This window comes from Saccopteryx leptura, chromosome 1 (assembly GCF_036850995.1).
Source record: "Saccopteryx leptura isolate mSacLep1 chromosome 1, mSacLep1_pri_phased_curated, whole genome shotgun sequence".
Lineage (NCBI taxonomy): Eukaryota > Metazoa > Chordata > Mammalia > Chiroptera > Emballonuridae > Saccopteryx > Saccopteryx leptura.
Window position 1 is genome coordinate 300394752 of NC_089503.1, and position 19777 is coordinate 300414528.

The following is a 19777-nucleotide window of genomic DNA, read 5'->3' on the forward strand; positions in this document are numbered from 1 at the left end:
TTTTGTTTGTGAGAAATATCTGTAGAATCTGTTGTGATGTTCTTTCATTCTTGATATTGGTAATTTTGTTTTCTTCATCAGTCTGGCTAAAGGTTTGTCAATGTCACTGATTAAAAAAAAAAAGCTAGCTTCTAATTTACCTATTTTCTCAGTTGTTTTCTATTGCATTGATTTCTTCTTTAATCTTTATCCTTTCATTTGTCTTATCTATTTTTTGTTCCCCTTTACTCTTCCTTCCTTCCTTTGGATTAATTTTTAAATAATTTTTTAAAATTTATTGATTTTAGAGAAACATCAACCTGTTCCTGTATGTGCCTACTGGGGGAATTGAACCCACAACTTTTGTGTATCTGGACAACACTCGAACCGACCAAGCTATCTGGCCAGGGCTGGGTTATTTTTTATGGCTACATTTTACCATCTTTGAAGCTTTATTAGTTTTAACTTGTTTTCTTTTTGTGGTTGCTTTTAGGGTTTATAGTACATATTCTTATCAAACTACTTGCAGGTAATATACTACTTCATAGTATGGGAACTACTTTCATTTCCCTCTTCCCATTTTTGATACTGTCATCAGACATTCCACTTTACATATGTCAACCACATAATACCTATCATTTTTGCTTTAAATAGTCAATCCTGTAGAGATCATTTAAAATAATAAAAAGTCCTACATTTGTTCACTTATGTATCACTTTTGGTGTTCTTCATTCATTTGAATAATTTCCATCTGGTACAATTTTCCTTCTTACTAAAGGCACTTTTTAACACTTCCTGCAGTTCTGTCTGCTTGTGATGAATTCTTTGTCTTCTATTGGTCTAAAAGTTTTTATTTCATTTTAATTTTATTTTATTTTTTTGTATTTTTCTGAAGCTGGAAACGGGGAGAGACAGTCAGACAGACTCCCGCATGCAATCCGACCGGGATCCACCCAGCACACCTACCAGGGGGCGACGCTCTGCCCACCAGGGGGCGATGCTCTGCCCCTCCAGGGCGTTGCTCTGTTGCGACCAGAGCCACTCTAGCGCCTGGGGCAGAGGCCAAGGAGCCATCCCCAGCGACTGGGCATCTTTGCTCCAATGGAGCCTCGCTGTGGGAGGAGAAGAGAGAGACAGAGAGGAAGGAGAGGGGGAGGGGTGGAGAAGCAGATGGGCGCTTCCCCTGTGCGCCCTGGCCAGGAATCGAACCCGGGACTTCTGCACGCCAGGCCAACGCTCTACCACTGAGCCAACTGGCCAGGGCTCATTTTAATTTTTGAAAGGTATTCTTGCTGGGTATAGAATTATAACTTGGGTATTTTCTTTCGTACTTTAAAAAGGTTGCTCCACTGCCTCTGACATTATCTTTGTTTCTCTGACTTTTGACTTCAGCTGCTTAAGAATTTTCTTTGTCATTAGTTTTAAGGAATGATTATTATGTGCTTTGGTGTAATTTTTTTTTTTTTTTTTTTTTTTAACAGAGGCAGAGATAGGGACAGACAGACAGGAACGGAGAGAGATGAGAAGCATCAATCATCAGTTTCTCATTGCGCGTTGCGACTTCTTAGTTGTTCATTGATTGCTTTCTCACATGTGCCTTGACCGCGGGCCTTCAGCAGACCGAGTAACCCCCTGCTGGAGCCAGTGACCTTGGGTCTAAGTTGGTGAGCTCTTTGCTCAAGCCAGATGAGCCCGTGCTCAAGCTGGCGACCTCGGGGTCTCGAATCTGGGTCCTTCCGCATCCCAGTCCTAGGCTCTATCCACTGCGCCACCACCTGGTCAGGCTGGTGTAATTTTCTTATTTCTTATGCGTGGGGGTTCACTGACTTTCTTGGGTCTGTCTCACTTGTTTTCCTCTCTCAAGGATCATGGTCATGTGATGCATGATGTCCAGTATTTGAAAACTGTTTCACATATTTTGTCTCTTTTAACCCAACTCCTATTATTTCACCTTGGCCAGAGGCAAAAGTTTAATTTTAGGTTTCCCATTTTTACCATATATAGTTATTTTATTGTTAGTATAAATATTTATTTAGCTTTTAAATTTCACAAAAATGTTTCATATATACAAATAAAGTTACTAAAATTGTTTTATTTATCTCTCCTTTTTCAATATATACCAAATGCATGTACAGAAAAAGAAAACAGAAAAATATTAATGAACTTAAATAGAGCATGTAGGAAAACACACTTTCATATTTCTACACCTGCTTGATAATATATAAGGAAACTTGTTACAAGTCATAATGCTTTCAAAATCTGTTAGGAAAAAGAACATAGTAGCTTCAATACAAATGTATTGTGAGCCAAACAGGGAAAAAGCAGTATTTTTATTTTTATTCCTTGAAGTAGTTATTTTCACTTATTAAAAATACCTTTAAAAATTTCCATTACTTTGGAAAACCATAAAGTTAGTAGCTAGCTAAATCTCTTTTTTTATTTTAGTTTGTGTGTGTGTGTGTGTGACAGAGTTGAGAGAGACAGAGAGAGGGACAGTCAGTCAGAAAAGGAGAGATGAGAAGCATCAATTCTTCGTTGCAGCACCTTAGTTGTTCACTGATTGCTTTCTCATATGTGCCTTGACCGGGGGCTACAGCAGAGTGAGTGACCTCTTGCTCAAGCCAGCGACGTTGGGCTTCAAGTCAGTGACCTCTGGGCTAAAGCCAGAGACCATGGGGTCATTCCTATGATTCCACGCTCAAGCCAGCAACCCTGCGCTCAAGCTGGTGAGCCTGTGCTCAAGCTGGATGAGCCCACACTCAAGCCAGCAACCTCAGGGTTTCAAACCTGGGTCCTCTGTGTCCCAATCTGACGCTCCATCCACTGAACCACGCCTGGTCAGGCTACTTTCATCTTAGAAGTCAAAATTGGGCAGGATTCACTATATATAAGGTACATAGTTTAAATCTTTGAGAGAGGAGACTACACGAAAGGAAACAAGCCAATAACCTGCTTAGTCTTATACCACTAAAACCTCCAGATCACAGCAGGTAGATGTACACACACATCAACCTACTATCAAATACATTCCTCGGACAATTAACTTTTCTAAATTTTATGGTAAGATCAATAATATAAAAATATTAAACACAGCACACAAAGAATTAGAGGAAGTTAATGATAAACCACAAAAAAGATCCACACTTCTCATTTGGGAGAAAAAAAATGACAATAATACACTAATACATATTTAGTATCTAATATGAAATTTTCACCGATTATACGTTGAATCATATCGGCTGAAACTTTATGGTGTAATTTTGCTTGTTATTAAATCTTGAGATAATTAGCAGATATGCAGCTCTGGTTGAATCTTTCTAATCCTTAAAAGTTTTCATAGGTAAGTGAAGTTAGCTTAAAAAGAAATACCAACCAGGAGTAAATATTTGTCAGAAGTATAATACAGTAACATAAATGTGATATAAATGTAATCTGTGCAATTCAAAATTTCAAATATCTTATCAAATGTATAAATAATAAATAGTAGTCATATTTGACTTTATTAAGTTAACAAAATAGTTACTAAGCAAACTTTTGTTTTATTAGTCAATTGCTTTGAAAAACCAATTGCCATTTTAAAATTACTTTCTCCATAAAAATAGAATGCATATCAAACTCTTTAATCTTCAAACATCCAAAAAATTTGGAAGGCAATTGTGAATCACAAATATATATTTTAAATAAAGGTAATTTTAAAACACCCATAACCAATTTTTTTGCACAATTTTATTATGAAAAAAAAGGGCACTTAGTGTCTAGCTAAAGCTTTCAGAAAATAAAGATCCTATTGACTTTCCTAGTAGGCAGATGATACATTGTACAGTTTTTAATATAAAAATATAAATATTATTGACAGAGAAAATGAAATAGAGGTTGGTGTAAAAATTCCATCATTTTTACTTGAAAAAATTTTCCCAGAGGCCATGAGAACAATACTGATTCCATGTAGTTCTGTGTCACCAGAAACTTTCCAAGTTATAAAACATTAAGGTAGTCACTGAAATTTCAAAAGTGGGCACGTAGTCTTTTATTTTCTTCTCGTAGTCTTTCAATTTCAGCCACTAAACCTTCATTCACTGAATATCTTTCCAATAAAGAGTGCATTTCATTCTAGAAAAGGACACAAATGCTTTTAAAATTATTGACATTTGATATTTATTTACAAGTTTTACATACTGCCAGTTATCACTCTGTCATATTCAATTAGCTAGCTAAATGATAGTCCTTGGACTTAAGCATTCTTACTAGTTTGTTAATATAAATGAAAGATCACTAGTAAAACTTACATATTTGGGAAGCTCTTTTCTTACTTATTAAAAAGAAAAAAATTATAAAAAGTTGCCTTAACTATCAAAAGTTAAAAAGGATGACTAATTAAAAACTATTTTACTTACTGAATTTCTAAAACTGTTTATTTATCATAGCAACTAGATATAGCTAAGTAAAAAAATACAGTGCCTTTTAATAGATTTTGCCAATCCACCATGCTATACTCATTTTAAAAAATTGACATACATACCAACTGCATATGAAACTGTTTTATCATCTCTACTTGCAAATTCACAATATCCCTATGACACGCTTCCCTAGGAAAGAATATAAAATAAGTTTTACCAATTCTACATCACTCAAGAAACTGGTTAAGTTCTTATCATTTTTCAAATAATTGGATATTAACAATTATTATTACAATAATAAAAATACAATGTACCTAGCATTTATTTACTACATGCTAGGTTCTGTTTCTTGTACTTTAAATGTAATAATTAATTTAATCTTTACAACTAGGTGCAATTATTACCTCCACTTTACTAATAAAGTAACTGAGCCACAGAGCAGTTATAACTTATCCAAAGTCACACACAACTAGTAAATGCGGAGTTAGGATAAAAACCCAACTATCTACCTCCATTATAATACATCACATTCCTTAATAACCCTGGTTTATTTTACAATAAAATACAGATAATTTGCTAGGTTATATTTTAACTATTATCAATGTTTTAGCTATTAAAAAAATGCTTCCGGTTAAATGGAAATGGGTTATTTGGGTGGTTATAACATAACTTACTCAATAAAATGCAATTAAATTCATGCTTAAAAAATACATAAAAATTATGAAGTACAATATTAAAAGAAACAGTCACCCACCACACAACTTATAAGCTAGAACATTATCAAAATCATAGAAGCTTCCTGTATGCTGCTCTCTGATTCTATCATTTAACTCTTGGAGAAACCCAAGAAAGAAGACACTACTCTGATGGATTTTACCTAAGAAATGCTTTAAAAAATATTCTTGTATAATATAGAATCTCTCTCAACATTTTTTATTTTGCTTGCTTTTTGAGCACTATAAAAAGGGTACTATACCTTATATAGTCTTAGTATACCTTTAGAAAATAATTCAATATCACATTTTCAAAATTCATGTTCTATATATACTGTAATTCATTGATTTGTACTGAAGTATTCATTCTCATGTCAATTGATATTTGGATTGTTTTCAAGTTTTTATTATTACAATGGTGTTACCAACAATCATTTACATTATCTCCCAACCCACATGTGTCAATTTCTACAGATGATATAGGAGGTATGTTGAGTGACAGGTACAACCCAGATGTACACTTGCTCAGTTTTACAAAAATAACGCAAATCGTCTTCTGAAGTGGGAGCACCAATGGACATGCTCATCACCAGTATAACAGAGTTCCTCTTGCTCTACATCCAGCAAGAGGTGATGGCGAACTTTTAACATGTTTCCATGTAATGGATGGAAAATGATATCGAATTACATTTTTAGTTCCCTGATTAATTATAGAATTGAGCATCTTTCCTACATGATATACTGTTTCTCCTCTCTGAAATGCTAATGCCTGTCTTTTAATGGTTTTTCTATTGAACGTCTAAGAGTTCTTTACATAGTGTGATCCTTTGTTGATTATGAGTACTACAGATTTTTCTTTGTCCTTTCATTCTTAGTGGTGTCTTGTGATGAGCAGTTCAAATTTACTATACTAATACTCCAGTCAAATCCACCAATCTACTTTTATAGGGAGTACATCGTCCTATAACTTCCCTATCTTGAAGTCATAAATTCTCTTACAACACCTAAAATTTTGCCCTTTAAACATTTCCTCTATATGGAATTGACTTTTAATAGCAGGAACAGGGATCCATATGTATTTTTACTGGAATAACCATGTCACAACACAATTCATTAACTGTCCCACATTTTGCACACATTTCCTCTGTCATACATCACATGTCCACACATGTACAGGTTTTATTCTGGCCTATTGAACTCCTTTGGCCAATCTGTAATCCTGTGCTAATACTGCACTATTTTAATTAAAGCTTAACCCTTTAAGTAGTGAGGTTTTTTTCATGCTTGCTGACCACTGGGAGTGAGTTTTTTTTTTTTCAAAAATGAAATTAGTTCCAGTTACAGTTTTATTACTTAGAATCATGTTTGTTTGATAACCAATTTATGGAAACAAGAAGAACATATATTTGCCTTTTTTTTAATGTTGCCTTACACATTTTTAAAATAAATCGATCGTACTCTGGATGGTCAGGAGGCACGACGACGTACATGAACATTTGTATTACTCAAAGGGTTAGTAATTAAGCTTATGCATTGGACAAACAAGTCCCCTTCAATTTCTCTAGAGCAGGGATAGTCAACCTTTTTATACCTACCGCCCACTTTTGTATCTCTGTTAGTAGTAAAATTTTCTAACTGCCCACTGGTTCCACAGTAATGGTGATTTATAAAGTAGGGAAGTAACTTGACTTTATAAAATTTATAAAGCAGAGTTACAGCAAGTTAAAGCATATAATAATAATTACTTACCAAGTACTTTATGTCGGATTTTCGCTAAGTTTGGCAGAATAAATCTTTATAAAACAACTTACTATAGTTAAATCTATCTTTTTATTTATACTTTGGTTGCTCCACTACTGCCCACCATGAAAGCTGGAACACCCACTAGTGGGCGGTAGGGACCTGGTTGACTACCACTGCTCTAGAGTGTCTAGGTTATTCCCAGATCTTTTCTTCTTTCATATACACATTGGAACTAACCCTTTATCTTCTTCCAAAAACTCAGTTGGGATTTTGATTGGAATTACATTCAATCTATGCACCAAAATGGCATAACTGACACCTTCATGATATCTTTCCATTTTGTTTATTGTTAATGCTTTCTAATATATATTTAAAAATTTTTTCTATAAAGAGCTTTACAATTTTTCATTAGATTTATTCCTAAACAACTTATTTTTTCTGTTGCACCTAGAAGAGCATGACAGTTTTTTTCTCTTTTGCTTTTAGTTTTGACAAAGGCTGTGTAAAAACAAAGGGAATCAGGGAACCACAAAGATGGCAAGAATTTTTTCTCTTGAAGAGAACAGAAGTCTACAGGTAAGTCTGCACTTCCCTCTGCATTTCCCTCAGCAAATGTGCTGATCTGGAAGCATGGGAAAGAGAGGCTGAACTGAAGAGGTTCCTCAGAGCTTGAGACAGTCTCATGGAGGGGGGTCAGCGTTGGGAACCGGCTGAGCAGCCCAGGCTGCAGGCGCAAGGTCCCGGAAAGGGGGAGCCTGCAGAAGAGTACCCTGCTTGGAGACATCTGCTGATCCCTAAGCAGTGCCCATACTGGCTGAGATGACGGGAAACCAAACACAAAGTAGCAGCTCTATCCAAAGAGCAGAGAAAGAATTCTGGTAGCCTTGTGATACTGGGGAAGTGAAGGTCAAACTTCGTAAAAAGGCCTGGTGAACACTCTAGACATTCAGCCAACATCCCCAAAGGGCATAGGCAAACATCAGGAATAAAGGCACACCAGAAATAAACTGGCCCTAAGAAAACCTGAAACAGAGCAAGTGTAACATCAGTGATCTGCCTGCCAGAGAAACTTAAATCTTGAAAGACCAGACACAGACCCACGGACTTCCACTTAGGATGTTATCTCCCCAACCCTAACAATGAGAATAAGACAGATGTAAAATTGTATGTTTTCATGATTCAACCAGAAAACTGAGAGTACAAAGATACCCAATGAACTAAATCCAAAAAATGAGGAATTCCTTCTTCAAGAAGAGAGACCCATGACCATTTCATACTCAACAGTGGGGGGCTGCCACTGATGGGGAAGGAGAACTAACTGAGATTTTACAGATCTGTGAAGGCCAAATGAAGACTGGCATGACAGTTTAGAATCCCCAGGGTCCCAGCCACAAAGGATGTCTGCATTCACTCACCCACTTCCCCATAGGCCTTCACTGAGTGCTTATGTAAAAAATTAGGGGGAGGGCAGGAGGGTTGAGAGAAACCCTCTATAAAGAGATGCACAAAGGCTGGTAAAGACATGGGGTAGGGAGGACTGAGAGCGACCCCTGAGGCAGTCCAGACCCTTGTGGAGAGGCAGCCATGCTGCACATCTGAGGAAGCACTGCAGAGAGAGCCCCTCACACCCCTAAGCCCCCCACTCTGAGGTGTTGCTGTGTGAGAACTATTGGGCAGAGAAGGTACTTTACAGAAATCTCCTGAGCCATCATTCTGGGTCCTCACTGAGTCCCAAGCAGAGGCTGCCTAAGGTTGATGGAGGGGCAGAAACGCCTGAGAGAAACCCCTGCCCAGGCCGGCGGCATGCTGAGACTGAAGGCAGGGCAGGGCAGCTCTCTACGTGGGCCCCAGGACTGCCGCCTCTGTTTCCCATACGGCTCTGTTCACATATTACAGTCAGCTGTGTCCAGGCAATTCTATCATTTTTCCATATATATGTATTCCTGAAAAACCTCACATTCTTTAAAACTAGGTACTGACAATACAGTATGTTATAGCATACCATATAGTATATGAGAACATTATTCAGCCTTAAAAGCGAAGGAAATCTTGCAATATTCGATAACGTGAATGTACCTCTGAATAACATAACGCTAAGTGAAATAAGCCAGTCACAGAGGGCAGCAGATATGGTAATGATTCGATATGAGATCTCTAAACTAGTCACACTCTTGGAAACAAAGAACAGAGCTGTGGTTCTCAGGGGCTGAGGAGAAGGGGAAACACAGACCTGCTCTCTGGCAATGATAACATTTCTGTTTATGCAAAATAAGTTCATGAGATCTGCTCTGCAACACTGGGCCTGTAATTATCAACACTGTATTGTACACTTAAAAAGCTATCAAGAGGATAGATCTCATGCTAAGTGTTCTCACCACAATAAAACCTAAAAAGAAAAAAACAAGACTTAGGGAAAAGTTATTGGAGCAGACCACTCAAAATACACATGCAACTTTAAAACCACAGCACTAATAAAACCAAATCCTAATAAAAATATCAGCATAGTTTAAAAATTGAATAAAGACTTTACTTTAAAAAAATCATTGTCACTTGATAAAAGGGGAAAGAAGACAGAAGGAAAGACTGGGCTGTCAAGCATGGAGGAAATAATTTGCTCATCACACTGTCATCATCGCCTATTTACCAATCACAAATGAATTGACTCACATTAAAGAAATATACATCGTAGCAGAGTACACAGTACCTACCCCAATTAAGCTATAAGGCCTTTGAGGGCAGACCATTCATTTTTGTATCCATTGTATCTGGTACATATACTAGACATATTGTAACTGTTAAAGTGCAATTCTTTTCTTCAGAAATGTGCATGTTAATATTTAAAAATATTTTCTCAAAACATTAAAAAGAAATATGCACCAACAAAAACTGCACATTTTCTCCAAAATTCTTGCTCATGATTACCCAAATCTGAGCTGGAATACTAAGCAATCTTAAGTCAGAAAAAAAAAACACCCCATAAAAGACTAATAATTGAAAATAGGTCCCAAAATATACTGAGATAGGTAAAAGGAAGTAGCATTCCAGAACACATTTTAATAATGTTCAAAATTCAAAGGATAAAAAGACAAAAATAGATCCATGCAAAAACATTTTTAATTATCAGTATTATTTTCTAATGTATTCTATTTGAAAAAATTCAGAATTCCTTTTTAAAATATTTTTCTCTACATTATTGCTCACAGCATACTTAAAAGGTAATCCACAAATATTGTAAGAATACCCTCTGAGCTTACCAGAATCTGTCCACATTTTTATGATAAAAAAATCCACAATGGCTGCCTGGCCTGCTAGACTGCTTGCCAAGTTATCTAATAACCACCCTAACTAAATGTGCCTTTCCCTGCCTGATAGCCGATAACTTCAGTCCATCAAGATTAACAAAACTCATTATGTTTTCTATGATTTTATGGACACTAGAGCCTAGGCACAAGTAGTAACTACCAACATTACTTACAATTCCAGTTTTAACCTAATAAAAAAAGCCAGTTACGGGTCGAGATAGAGTAATTTCTCAATTACTACCTGAAGTCATCCAATGTTTCCTGTATCATGTTCTGAATAAAACGGATTTGAACGAATGTCAATGGTGCGTTTGGCCGATTATTTCCAATAGTGTCAGCTATTTTTTCTGATAGTGAACTGGCAACTCCAGCAGTGACAGAGGATGCTAACTTTGGATCTAACATAAAATAAAAAACAGAGAAAATATTAATAGTCAACTTGGACTAGGGAACATCAAACTCTGCTAAATAAGATTTGGAAAGAGAAAACTTGAAAAACTGGTAAAAAAAAACCCAAAAACAGTGTTCCTGTGACATTTAAAACAATTCACTGTTTAGAATACAAATCTTAGAAACTTTCTATGACATTATTTCTAGTAGTCATTTATCTCAATCTCTATAAACTGCCAACTGCCTAACGTAGTAACATATGACAGGAATTGCTCATGAAGAATCTTGGAACCATTTCCTCTTAGAAAAGATGAATGTGACCAGCTGCACACAAACTAGATAAACCACGACTATTCACAACACCCAGAAGGCATACAGGGGCAAAGCAGGGCTAAGACAGAGCCCTCGAGTTTAAGCTAATGCAATCTATCCCAGAAGCCTCAGGCAAAATATAGATATCGACATAAAAGAGTTGCTTTTTACAAAGAGTTGTTTTGTATGAATAACTCTTGGAGCTGAACCTAATATCCCTTTAAATGTGATCTTTTTAGGGTCTGTAGTATGAACTCTATAAACAGGATTTTAATACGGTGAAAAAAAGACACTAATATAAAATAATATTGAATGTCAACTGTAAGTGACAAAAAAAATAACATATAAAACCAAAATACAATTGGGAAGAACATTTTTAAAAATAAGTCTTTATATTAATTAAAGAAAAAGATAATTTTAGGTAGTTAATGACCCATTTTCAAAGGGTCCTACACAATATTTCTATCTGTACCATATTAGATCAAGACACAGATTAGACTGAAAATGAAATTCACATCAAGAGTGTCAAATAAATGTGGTTATATTTAACCATTCAAATATATTTTATTGTCTTCTAGTAAAAGAGTCACACTAAAGAAATGTCATAAATTTTAAACTTGAACTTTAAAAATTTATAGTCTGTGATCACTCCATTCATTTATCCTTTCAAGTTAAATAATGGGAGTTTCAACTTAACATTCATTTCAAACATTAGGAAGTTTGTTGTACTTACTTGGAGTTGAGGATCCATTGGTTGTGGGTTCGTATAGTAAGTGGGCTTCGTTTTCTTTCTCTGCCTTTTCCAACCTCTCAGGACTTCTTGTTTGGTTATATGATGGAGAGGTATTTAGATTTCCAGCTTCAGCACTGGAGATCAACTTTGTAAACTTCACATTTAAAATAAACAATTAATATATTAACTCTGGTTTTACCTACAGCATCCATATAAATTGTACCAACTTTTCTCTTTTTATCCAGTAGATACAGTCAATTAAGGAAAATAGAAAGGGACACAGGAAGAGAAAAAAACTGCTAAGACTAGTGGCAAAATAAATCAAGTGTATACATCAAAAGCAATCTCAATGATAACAGATGAAGAGATGTTCATTTTCTAAATAAGTATCTGGCTGTTGAATCATTTATAATAGTAATAATGGGCACACACACAAAAAAATCTCCAACCTCTCATGTGATATAACTAGTCAGAAATATCTGAAAAATAAGTTGAAAGACATTTTTGTACTTCTTAAATGGTATCTTTTCAACATCACCCTAAAAAATATGAAAATAAATAGATCATACTGCACAAAAGACTCTACCTTCCTGGCAATATCTGATCATTTTAAACCCTTACATAATAAATTGAATTCTAGATTGAATATTGTTTACAGCACTATTTGCTCTAAGACTTAGGGTAAATGACTTGACCATCACTTTGGTATTATCTGCTGCAAAGGAAATGCATTCTAAAAAATTCAGGTATAAATATTCTTACATAGACAGTTAAATCAAGTGTCTTGCCTTAAAAAAAAAGTGTGAGTTTACATCTGCTATTATCTTCATCACATCCAGAGACAGATTTCAAAAGTATCCTTTAGTTTTTCACAAGTGAAATCCAGACTGAAGAGTATTTTTCCACCTAGTACACACACAGCACTGTCAATAACTAGGACGATGCAGTGGCAGCCGCCTTTGCCAGCGACGGACTTCACTAAACTTGCTAGTGATACACGCACACCGCGAGTTCAGTGTCACTTTCAGGCAGATACCTGTTTGAAAGAGTCCTTAGGTTCCTGTTTTCCCAGATACATTTTCTTAGGTTCAGCTGTTGGATCATGGTGTTCACTTTCTTCTTTCTCTGGAGATCCCATAAAGACATTAAGAGGACTAGAATGCAATACTGGAGTGCCTGAAGCTCCTGGATTTTTCCTTGGAGGAAACACTGAGTTTAACTGTGTAAACAAGTCAAGGCCTGATAAAGAGAAAAATAATGCATTTGCATTTAATGTTCTCCAATCTTGGATATTTAACAAAAACATTAACACAACAGACAGATTAATATGGTAGAATGCCATGGGATTTGGATTCAGAAGTCAGGATCATTTGTCAGGTCCTTATTTGATGTGAGCTCTTGAGCAAAAATCATAAAACTCTGAGACTGACTCCCGATTTGTAAATGTGAATAATGATATACATTTCCCTGGGTGATGAGGCTTAAGAGATATAGTATGTGAAAATACTTTGAAAACAGCAAAAAACAAGGCACATCTTAGTATTAGTTTTTGATAACCTAAAATTTTACTTTGGTTTACACCTATAATATAGGCAGGCAGCCTCTAAGAAATCTCCTAATGATCTCTGACTTCTGGCATGGATTCATGCCCTCATGTAATCCTCTCCCTTTCAATGTGGAGTGGACCTAGTAACTTGCTTCTAACAGAGAAGATAGCAAAATGGATGTCACGTCCAAGACTAGGTTACAAACGCACTGTGGCTTCCACTCTGAGTGCCTCTCTCACTGCTGCTCACCAGCTTGAGTAAGAGCCAGCTGCCATGTTGTCAGCTTCCCCATGGAGAAGCCTGCAGGGGAAGAAAGTGACTGATGTCTTGGCCAAGACATCATGAATGAGCATGGAAGCAGATCTCTGTCCAGCTAAGCCAGATGACTGCAGCCCTGTCGACACCCTGATTAAAGCACCAAGAGAGACCTAAAGCCCAAGGCACTCGGCTAAGCCATGTTAATGCTCAGATCCTTTACCCACAATCCTGAGATAATGAATGTTCTTTTAAACTTCAAAAACCCACAATTATGGCCTGACCAGGTGGTGGTGCAGTGAATAGAGCATCAGACTGGGACACAGAGGATCCAGGTTCGAAACCCCGAGGTCGCCAGCTTGAGCACGAGCTCATCTGGTTTGAGCAAGGCTCACCAGCTTGAGCCCAAGGTTGCTGGCTTGAGCAAGGGTCACTCACACTGCTATAGCCCCACGGTTAAGGAACATATGAGAAATCAATGAACAACTAAGATGCCACAATGAAGAAATGATGTTTCTCATCTCTCTCCCTTCCTGTCTGTCTGTCCCTCTCTCTGACTCTGTCTCTGTCACAAAAACAAACAAACCCCCACACACACAATTATAAAATGATACATGTTCTTTTAAACTTCAGAAAGTTGGAGTAATTTGTTACACAGTATCACTTAAAATGTTCACGAAAATACTTCTCAGTAGTTCTTACCATCTCCTTTGCCCACAGACTCATTGCCACCCTTGTTAGCCACAGCATCTATAAGAAAATTAGAAAGTCAGATTTAAAAGATAGTGAGAAAGACACCATACCAATTTAGACTTCCTATTCATTCCCCAAAGGGTTCAGAGACTGGTTTTATGAAGAAAAAACTGAGTAAAGTGAAAGCTAGTACTCACATAACTTCCCTTTTCATTCTTTTAGTTTTATGCATGGCAGCAAATATGAAAAGATAATTCTAGTATATTATATTGAGTCATTTAATGACACACCAAGTACACAGAAAACACACTGGAGCAATGTCCAAATATCTGTCATTCAGTGCTGCCCATACCACTTAATAGCTCTGTGACCTTGGACAAGCCTTTAATACAATTAAGCTTCAGTTTCTATGTCTACATAAAGAGGATCATGCCCTAACCATCTCACAATATTGTTTTGAGAATCAACTGAAATGTAAAAATATTTTGCAAGCAATACAATGCTATACAAAACATAAGATTTCATTAATATTTATTTCAATGGTAGGAATTTCAACACTGTAATATTATTTATTTACCAATTAACAACCAAAAATTGCTTAACTTCATTTTAATGGATTAATAGAGAAATGGTCAAAATCACCAGAAATTCAAATGGCCAATAAAATTATCATACATGATTATCAATCATATTAAGACCATCATCCATCTATCCATCTCTACTGCATGTGTGGTATATATACCTAGTAATTGCAAAACATACATTTTTAGAAGCTACTACTTTTCCCCTAACAGAAACAGAAATACTGTAATTTCAAAGATGAAGAAATTGAGGCAAAACAGAGTAAGCATTTTACCAATAAAGTTGGATCCTTGAGATTAAAACATAAATCTCTTGATAACAAAACCAGTACTATATTTAGTATACATGTTTTCTTCTCATTAATATAAAACTCTATTAAATGAAGGGTATATGGCTTACATCCTATTCATATTTTTTAAAACAGCTAAAGTAATTAAGAGGAATTTCTACCCTTTACTCATTTCTCTGGAAACCATTAAAAGAGAATTTCATTTATAACTTAAGACCCTCCAAAAAGCCTCCTCCTACATTCTTCAATCCAACAGTTAATTCCACGGATTCTCCTAAGCCAAAAGTCCCCAAGGGGGCACTTACTTCAGAACTCCAGCCCAAGCCACTTCTCCCTCCTTCACCCACATCCTTCCTCTCTTTACCCTTCGACTATGCAGTATGACCTCTCTTCTTCCTCAAAGAAATGAATCCTCCCCTTTCATTAGGTGGAAGATAAAGGAATCTGACCTGGCAATGGAAGTATTTTCAGGCTGGGGTCAGGCAGGAGACACTCAATAATTCTATACAATCACATATGTATTTATTCTGATTACAAAATTGCAGAAAATTTGGAAATTTTCAAGTAAAAAGTTAAATTTTATAAGATTGTAAGCACATAGAATAATTTAAGCTTCCTGCTACTGTTGATATTTAGTTGACCACTCACAAGTTAACTCATGTTTTCATGCCCAAATGTTGTTGACTGCTCACGAGTTAACTCATGCTTGCACTTGTATTAGCTATTTCAATTTTTGAAACTCAGGGTAATACAGGATGATTGTATTTGTGACTCTTTGCCCTGAGGGTCGAAGTTTGAAAAACAGCACACCGTTCTATATTCTCATGCGGACTCCTTTTCTTCCCACTCCTGCAGGCATGAGACTGCAAAGTCGAAGGTACAGTAAGCTAAAACAGTCAGCGGCAAGCGGTCTAAACTTGGACTACCTTCTAACTGCTCGCAGTTTGAACATACATATCAAGGATATTGTAAAATCTTTCTTCTTCGTGTTCAATCCAACTACAATGTATAAAGTGTGTGTTTCAAAAGGAAAGTGCAGCGAAACCAGATATATTTGCAAAACATGTTGCATACCATTACACATAGGTGATTGTTATACAGTATACCACACCAAAAATAATTACTAAAATATATAATATGTATAAAATATAATATGTAGCAGATACGTATGAAGTTTCATTTAAATTCACTATGTATAAATAAAGTATACTGATTTAGTTTGTTTCATATTTATGCGCAATTATGAAAAAATAGCTGGTAACATGAGATAACTTCTGTGTAACATTGCCAGTCAACAATGTGTTAATTTCATTCCAGTTTTTCATTATTATATAGAAACAGTAAACACAAATCTTTGTGGGCTCCTCTGAATATTTTCTTAGGTAAACTTAAAAAAATGGGATAAACAGGCCCTAAAATATGAGCATTTAAGCTTGCCAAATTATCCTCTAAAAATTTACCCACATTGTTGAGAATACCACTATTAGCAGTGAAACCATCCCAATAAGGTTAACAGAATGAATACAGTATCAAAAAAACACAAGCAAACAATGTGCCTAATTCACATAGTATGAATAACAAAGATAAATAATGTTTCCATTCATCAAGCTGGCAAAGTATTTTGCTTTTATTTTTAATGGTACCATGTGCTAGCAATGGGAATGTGTGTTTGAGTGTGTGTGTGATAGTTTTAGACATAGTGTAAAAGATGAGGTAATGTATCACCTAGCCATATTTCTCTATGAAAAAAATTTAATAAGTACCAATTAAATACTAATAAACACAGAAACAATTTTTTATGTTAGATATCATTTATCTATCAATATCCAAGATTTTACAAAGATTGATTTAGAAGTAGGTACAAGTAAAAGATTGCTTATAGATGCAAAACTTTAAGAACCTTCTGGGGAAATGAAAATGCTAACTTAAGAGCTTTCTGTAAATTTCCACGTAAAAATTACCAGCAAATACTTTGGAATAACATTTAAAATATCAGGGCAGAGGAAAAGATACCACCCAGGGATTGAGAAAATTAGCAAACTGTCATGACCGGAGATAAACTTGAACTATTACACACATCATTTAGCTAGAATAAAAATGTAATGACTACCAGCAAGAACATGATCCTCTGATATGAAAAGACTTACCATCTCTGATGGGTGAGAACATGTCCCCTAAACTACTATTTCTAGTATCATCAAAACTGGAGAAATCCTGATTTTTTCCACTGTCTGTCTCCTTAGATAAAATATCTGTGTTGATGCTTCGAGGCAAACCTTTTAAGAATTAGATATAAAAGTATATGTTATTACATCTAAATGAATTTATCATCAGAAGCTATGTTCTAAAAATATAAAACTGAAAGCAACAAATGAACAAAGAAAACAAACAAGAACTCACAGACACAGGCGAGAGGATGACGGTTACCAGCGGGAAGCGGGTGGGGGACAGAGGAGTGACAGGTAAAGGGGGTCAAATATATGGTGACAAAAGAAGATCTGACTTTGGGTGGTAAACACACAATGCAGTATACAGATGATAGATCATAGACTTGTACACGTGGAACCTATATAATGTTATTAACCAATATCACCCCAATAAATTTAAAAATAATTAATTAAAAAAATAAACGTGATATTGTTAATAAATAAAAAATAATGCATTACCCATATTATTGGTTATATTACAACTGTAAGCATTAGGGACAAAAAAGCAGAATGTAACAACAGTTCAGTTAATCATCATTTTCATGAAATAAAAGGCTCCTCCAAAATCAAATAACTTATTTATTCATACAACATCACCTTATTGTAGCAATTTTGACTAAAATTTTTCTAATGTAATATACAGTGTGTCCTTAAAGTCATGATGCACTTTTGACCGGTCACAGGAAAGCAACAAAGACAATAGAAATGTGAAATCTGCACCAAATAAAAGGAAACTCCCCCTCCCCAGTTTCTGTAGGATGATGTGGCAGCATGTGCGCATGCGCAAATGATGACGTAACATGGCCATGCCAGTCGAGATGTGGACGGTACAGAGGCAAGTTCAGTGTGTTCTGTGGCTCGCTAAATTCGAATGCGTGACCAAAGTGCAACGTGATATTGGCACGTTTATAACTAAGTGCCACCACATAGGAATAACATTACTCGGTGGGATAAGCAGTTGAAGGAAACTGGCAGTTTGGTGGAGAAACCCCGTTCTGGTAGGCCATCAGTCAGTGACGAGTCTGTAGAGGCTACACGGGATAGCTACCTAAGGAGCCCTAAAAAATCTGTATGTGAGCCCACATCGAATGGCACTGAATAGGTATGAAACTGGGAGAGTTTTCCTTTTATTTGGTGCAGATTTCACATTTCTATTGTCTTTTGTTGGTTTCCTGTGACTGGTCAAAAGTGCACCATGACTTTACAGACACACTGTATGTACTTTGCTTCTCACTTAAACAAAGTATTCTGAACATAACTTAGTTTTGCTCCTGATTCAGTATCATGATTATCTAGAAATGATAATCATAAAAAATGTCTGTAAGGCATATATAACAAAATGCCTAACAGCCGAATTCAAGTTATGTTAGTTATTTTTAATTTATTTTTTGTATTTCTCTCCCCATCTTGCAATGAATAGATTTCCCCCCTCCTCCTGTCTTTTCTTTCACGAACAGCAGGAACTTATCTTTGCTCTCAGCATTATCAACCTCAAATGACTTCACTAACCTCACAGTAGTTTATGTAGTAAGTAGAAGGAAACTCGAAATACTAAAGAAAGAATAAATAGCACTGTAGACAACAATATAAAGAGAGGCTGGCAGCAGTTTTTCATTCACAAATAGCTACTTCTCCCTGGCCAGTTGGCTCAGTGGTAGAGCATCGGCCCGGGTTTGGTTCTTGGCCAGGGCATACAGGAGAAGCACCCATCTGCTTCTCCACCTTTCCCCACTCTCCTTCCTCTCTCTCTCTCTCTCTCTTCCCCTCCTGCAGCCAAGGCTCCATTGGAGCAAAGTTGGCCAGGGCGCCGAGGATGGCTCCATGGCCCCTACCTCAGGCACTAGAATGGCTCTGGTTGCAGCGGAGCAATGCCCCAGATGGGCAGAGCATTGTCCCCTAGTGAGCTTGCCAGGTGGATCATGGTCGGGTGCATATGGGAGTCTGTCTGTCTGCCTCCCCACTTCTCACTTCAGAAAAACACACACAAAAAATAAAATAAACAAATGGCTACTTCCTACCAAAAATAAGTACTAGCAACAAGTCTGCCTGCAGAGGTTGTTTTCAGTAACTAAATTAGGACCCCTTCAGTAGAAGCAATATAAACTTTTTTTCAAACTTCAGATTTATTTTACAAGAAGCTTAAAATAATAATAGTAATTATGATGATTGTGATGATAATATTACTAGTCACACCATAATGACTGAGTGCCCACCATGTGCCAGACACTTTTAAAACATTTTCTCTGATTTTCACACTAACCCTAAAAGTCAAGTAGTATCTGTGGAAGAGAAAAAAATGAGAGTCGGAAAATGGTTAAGAAAACTGCCCAAAGTCATCCTGGTAAAAAGAGACAAGACCTGAGATGTAAACCCAATATACTATTAATGTTTCAGAGGGGGATAAAATGATTGTGTGTGTATATGTGTGTGTATCTGATACGGAAAAAATTAGGAAGCAAATGTGTGTGTGGCAAAATTTATAAAACAATGAATCTGCTAGATGGTGGCGCTCAAGAGTTCTTTGTACTGTTATCGAAAGTTTTCTGTAAATTTGCAATTATTTCAAAATAAAATTAATAAACAAAATTTCTAACTTTGGGTGCAGAGCAACATTCATTTTGCTAGAAACTTTGCT

The 19777-nt window shown here is 36.1% G+C and overlaps 1 protein-coding gene across 1 annotated transcript in view; it reads right to left on the bottom strand.

Annotated features, from left to right (window-relative positions):
• Nucleotides 1-2049: 2049 nt before the first annotated feature.
• Nucleotides 2050-19777, bottom strand: part of NEDD1 (NEDD1 gamma-tubulin ring complex targeting factor) — a 44759-nt gene continuing 27031 nt past the window's right edge. Inside the window, exons 9-15 of the mRNA XM_066357245.1 lie at nt 17083-17211; nt 14074-14121; nt 12606-12808; nt 11570-11723; nt 10376-10532; nt 4499-4565; nt 2050-4089 (exon numbers count right to left, since the gene is read on the bottom strand). Coding sequence (XP_066213342.1) covers nt 3985-4089; nt 4499-4565; nt 10376-10532; nt 11570-11723; nt 12606-12808; nt 14074-14121; nt 17083-17211 — 863 coding nt within the window. The 3' untranslated portion in view covers nt 2050-3984. The remainder of the gene's footprint in view (nt 4090-4498; nt 4566-10375; nt 10533-11569; nt 11724-12605; nt 12809-14073; nt 14122-17082; nt 17212-19777) is intronic.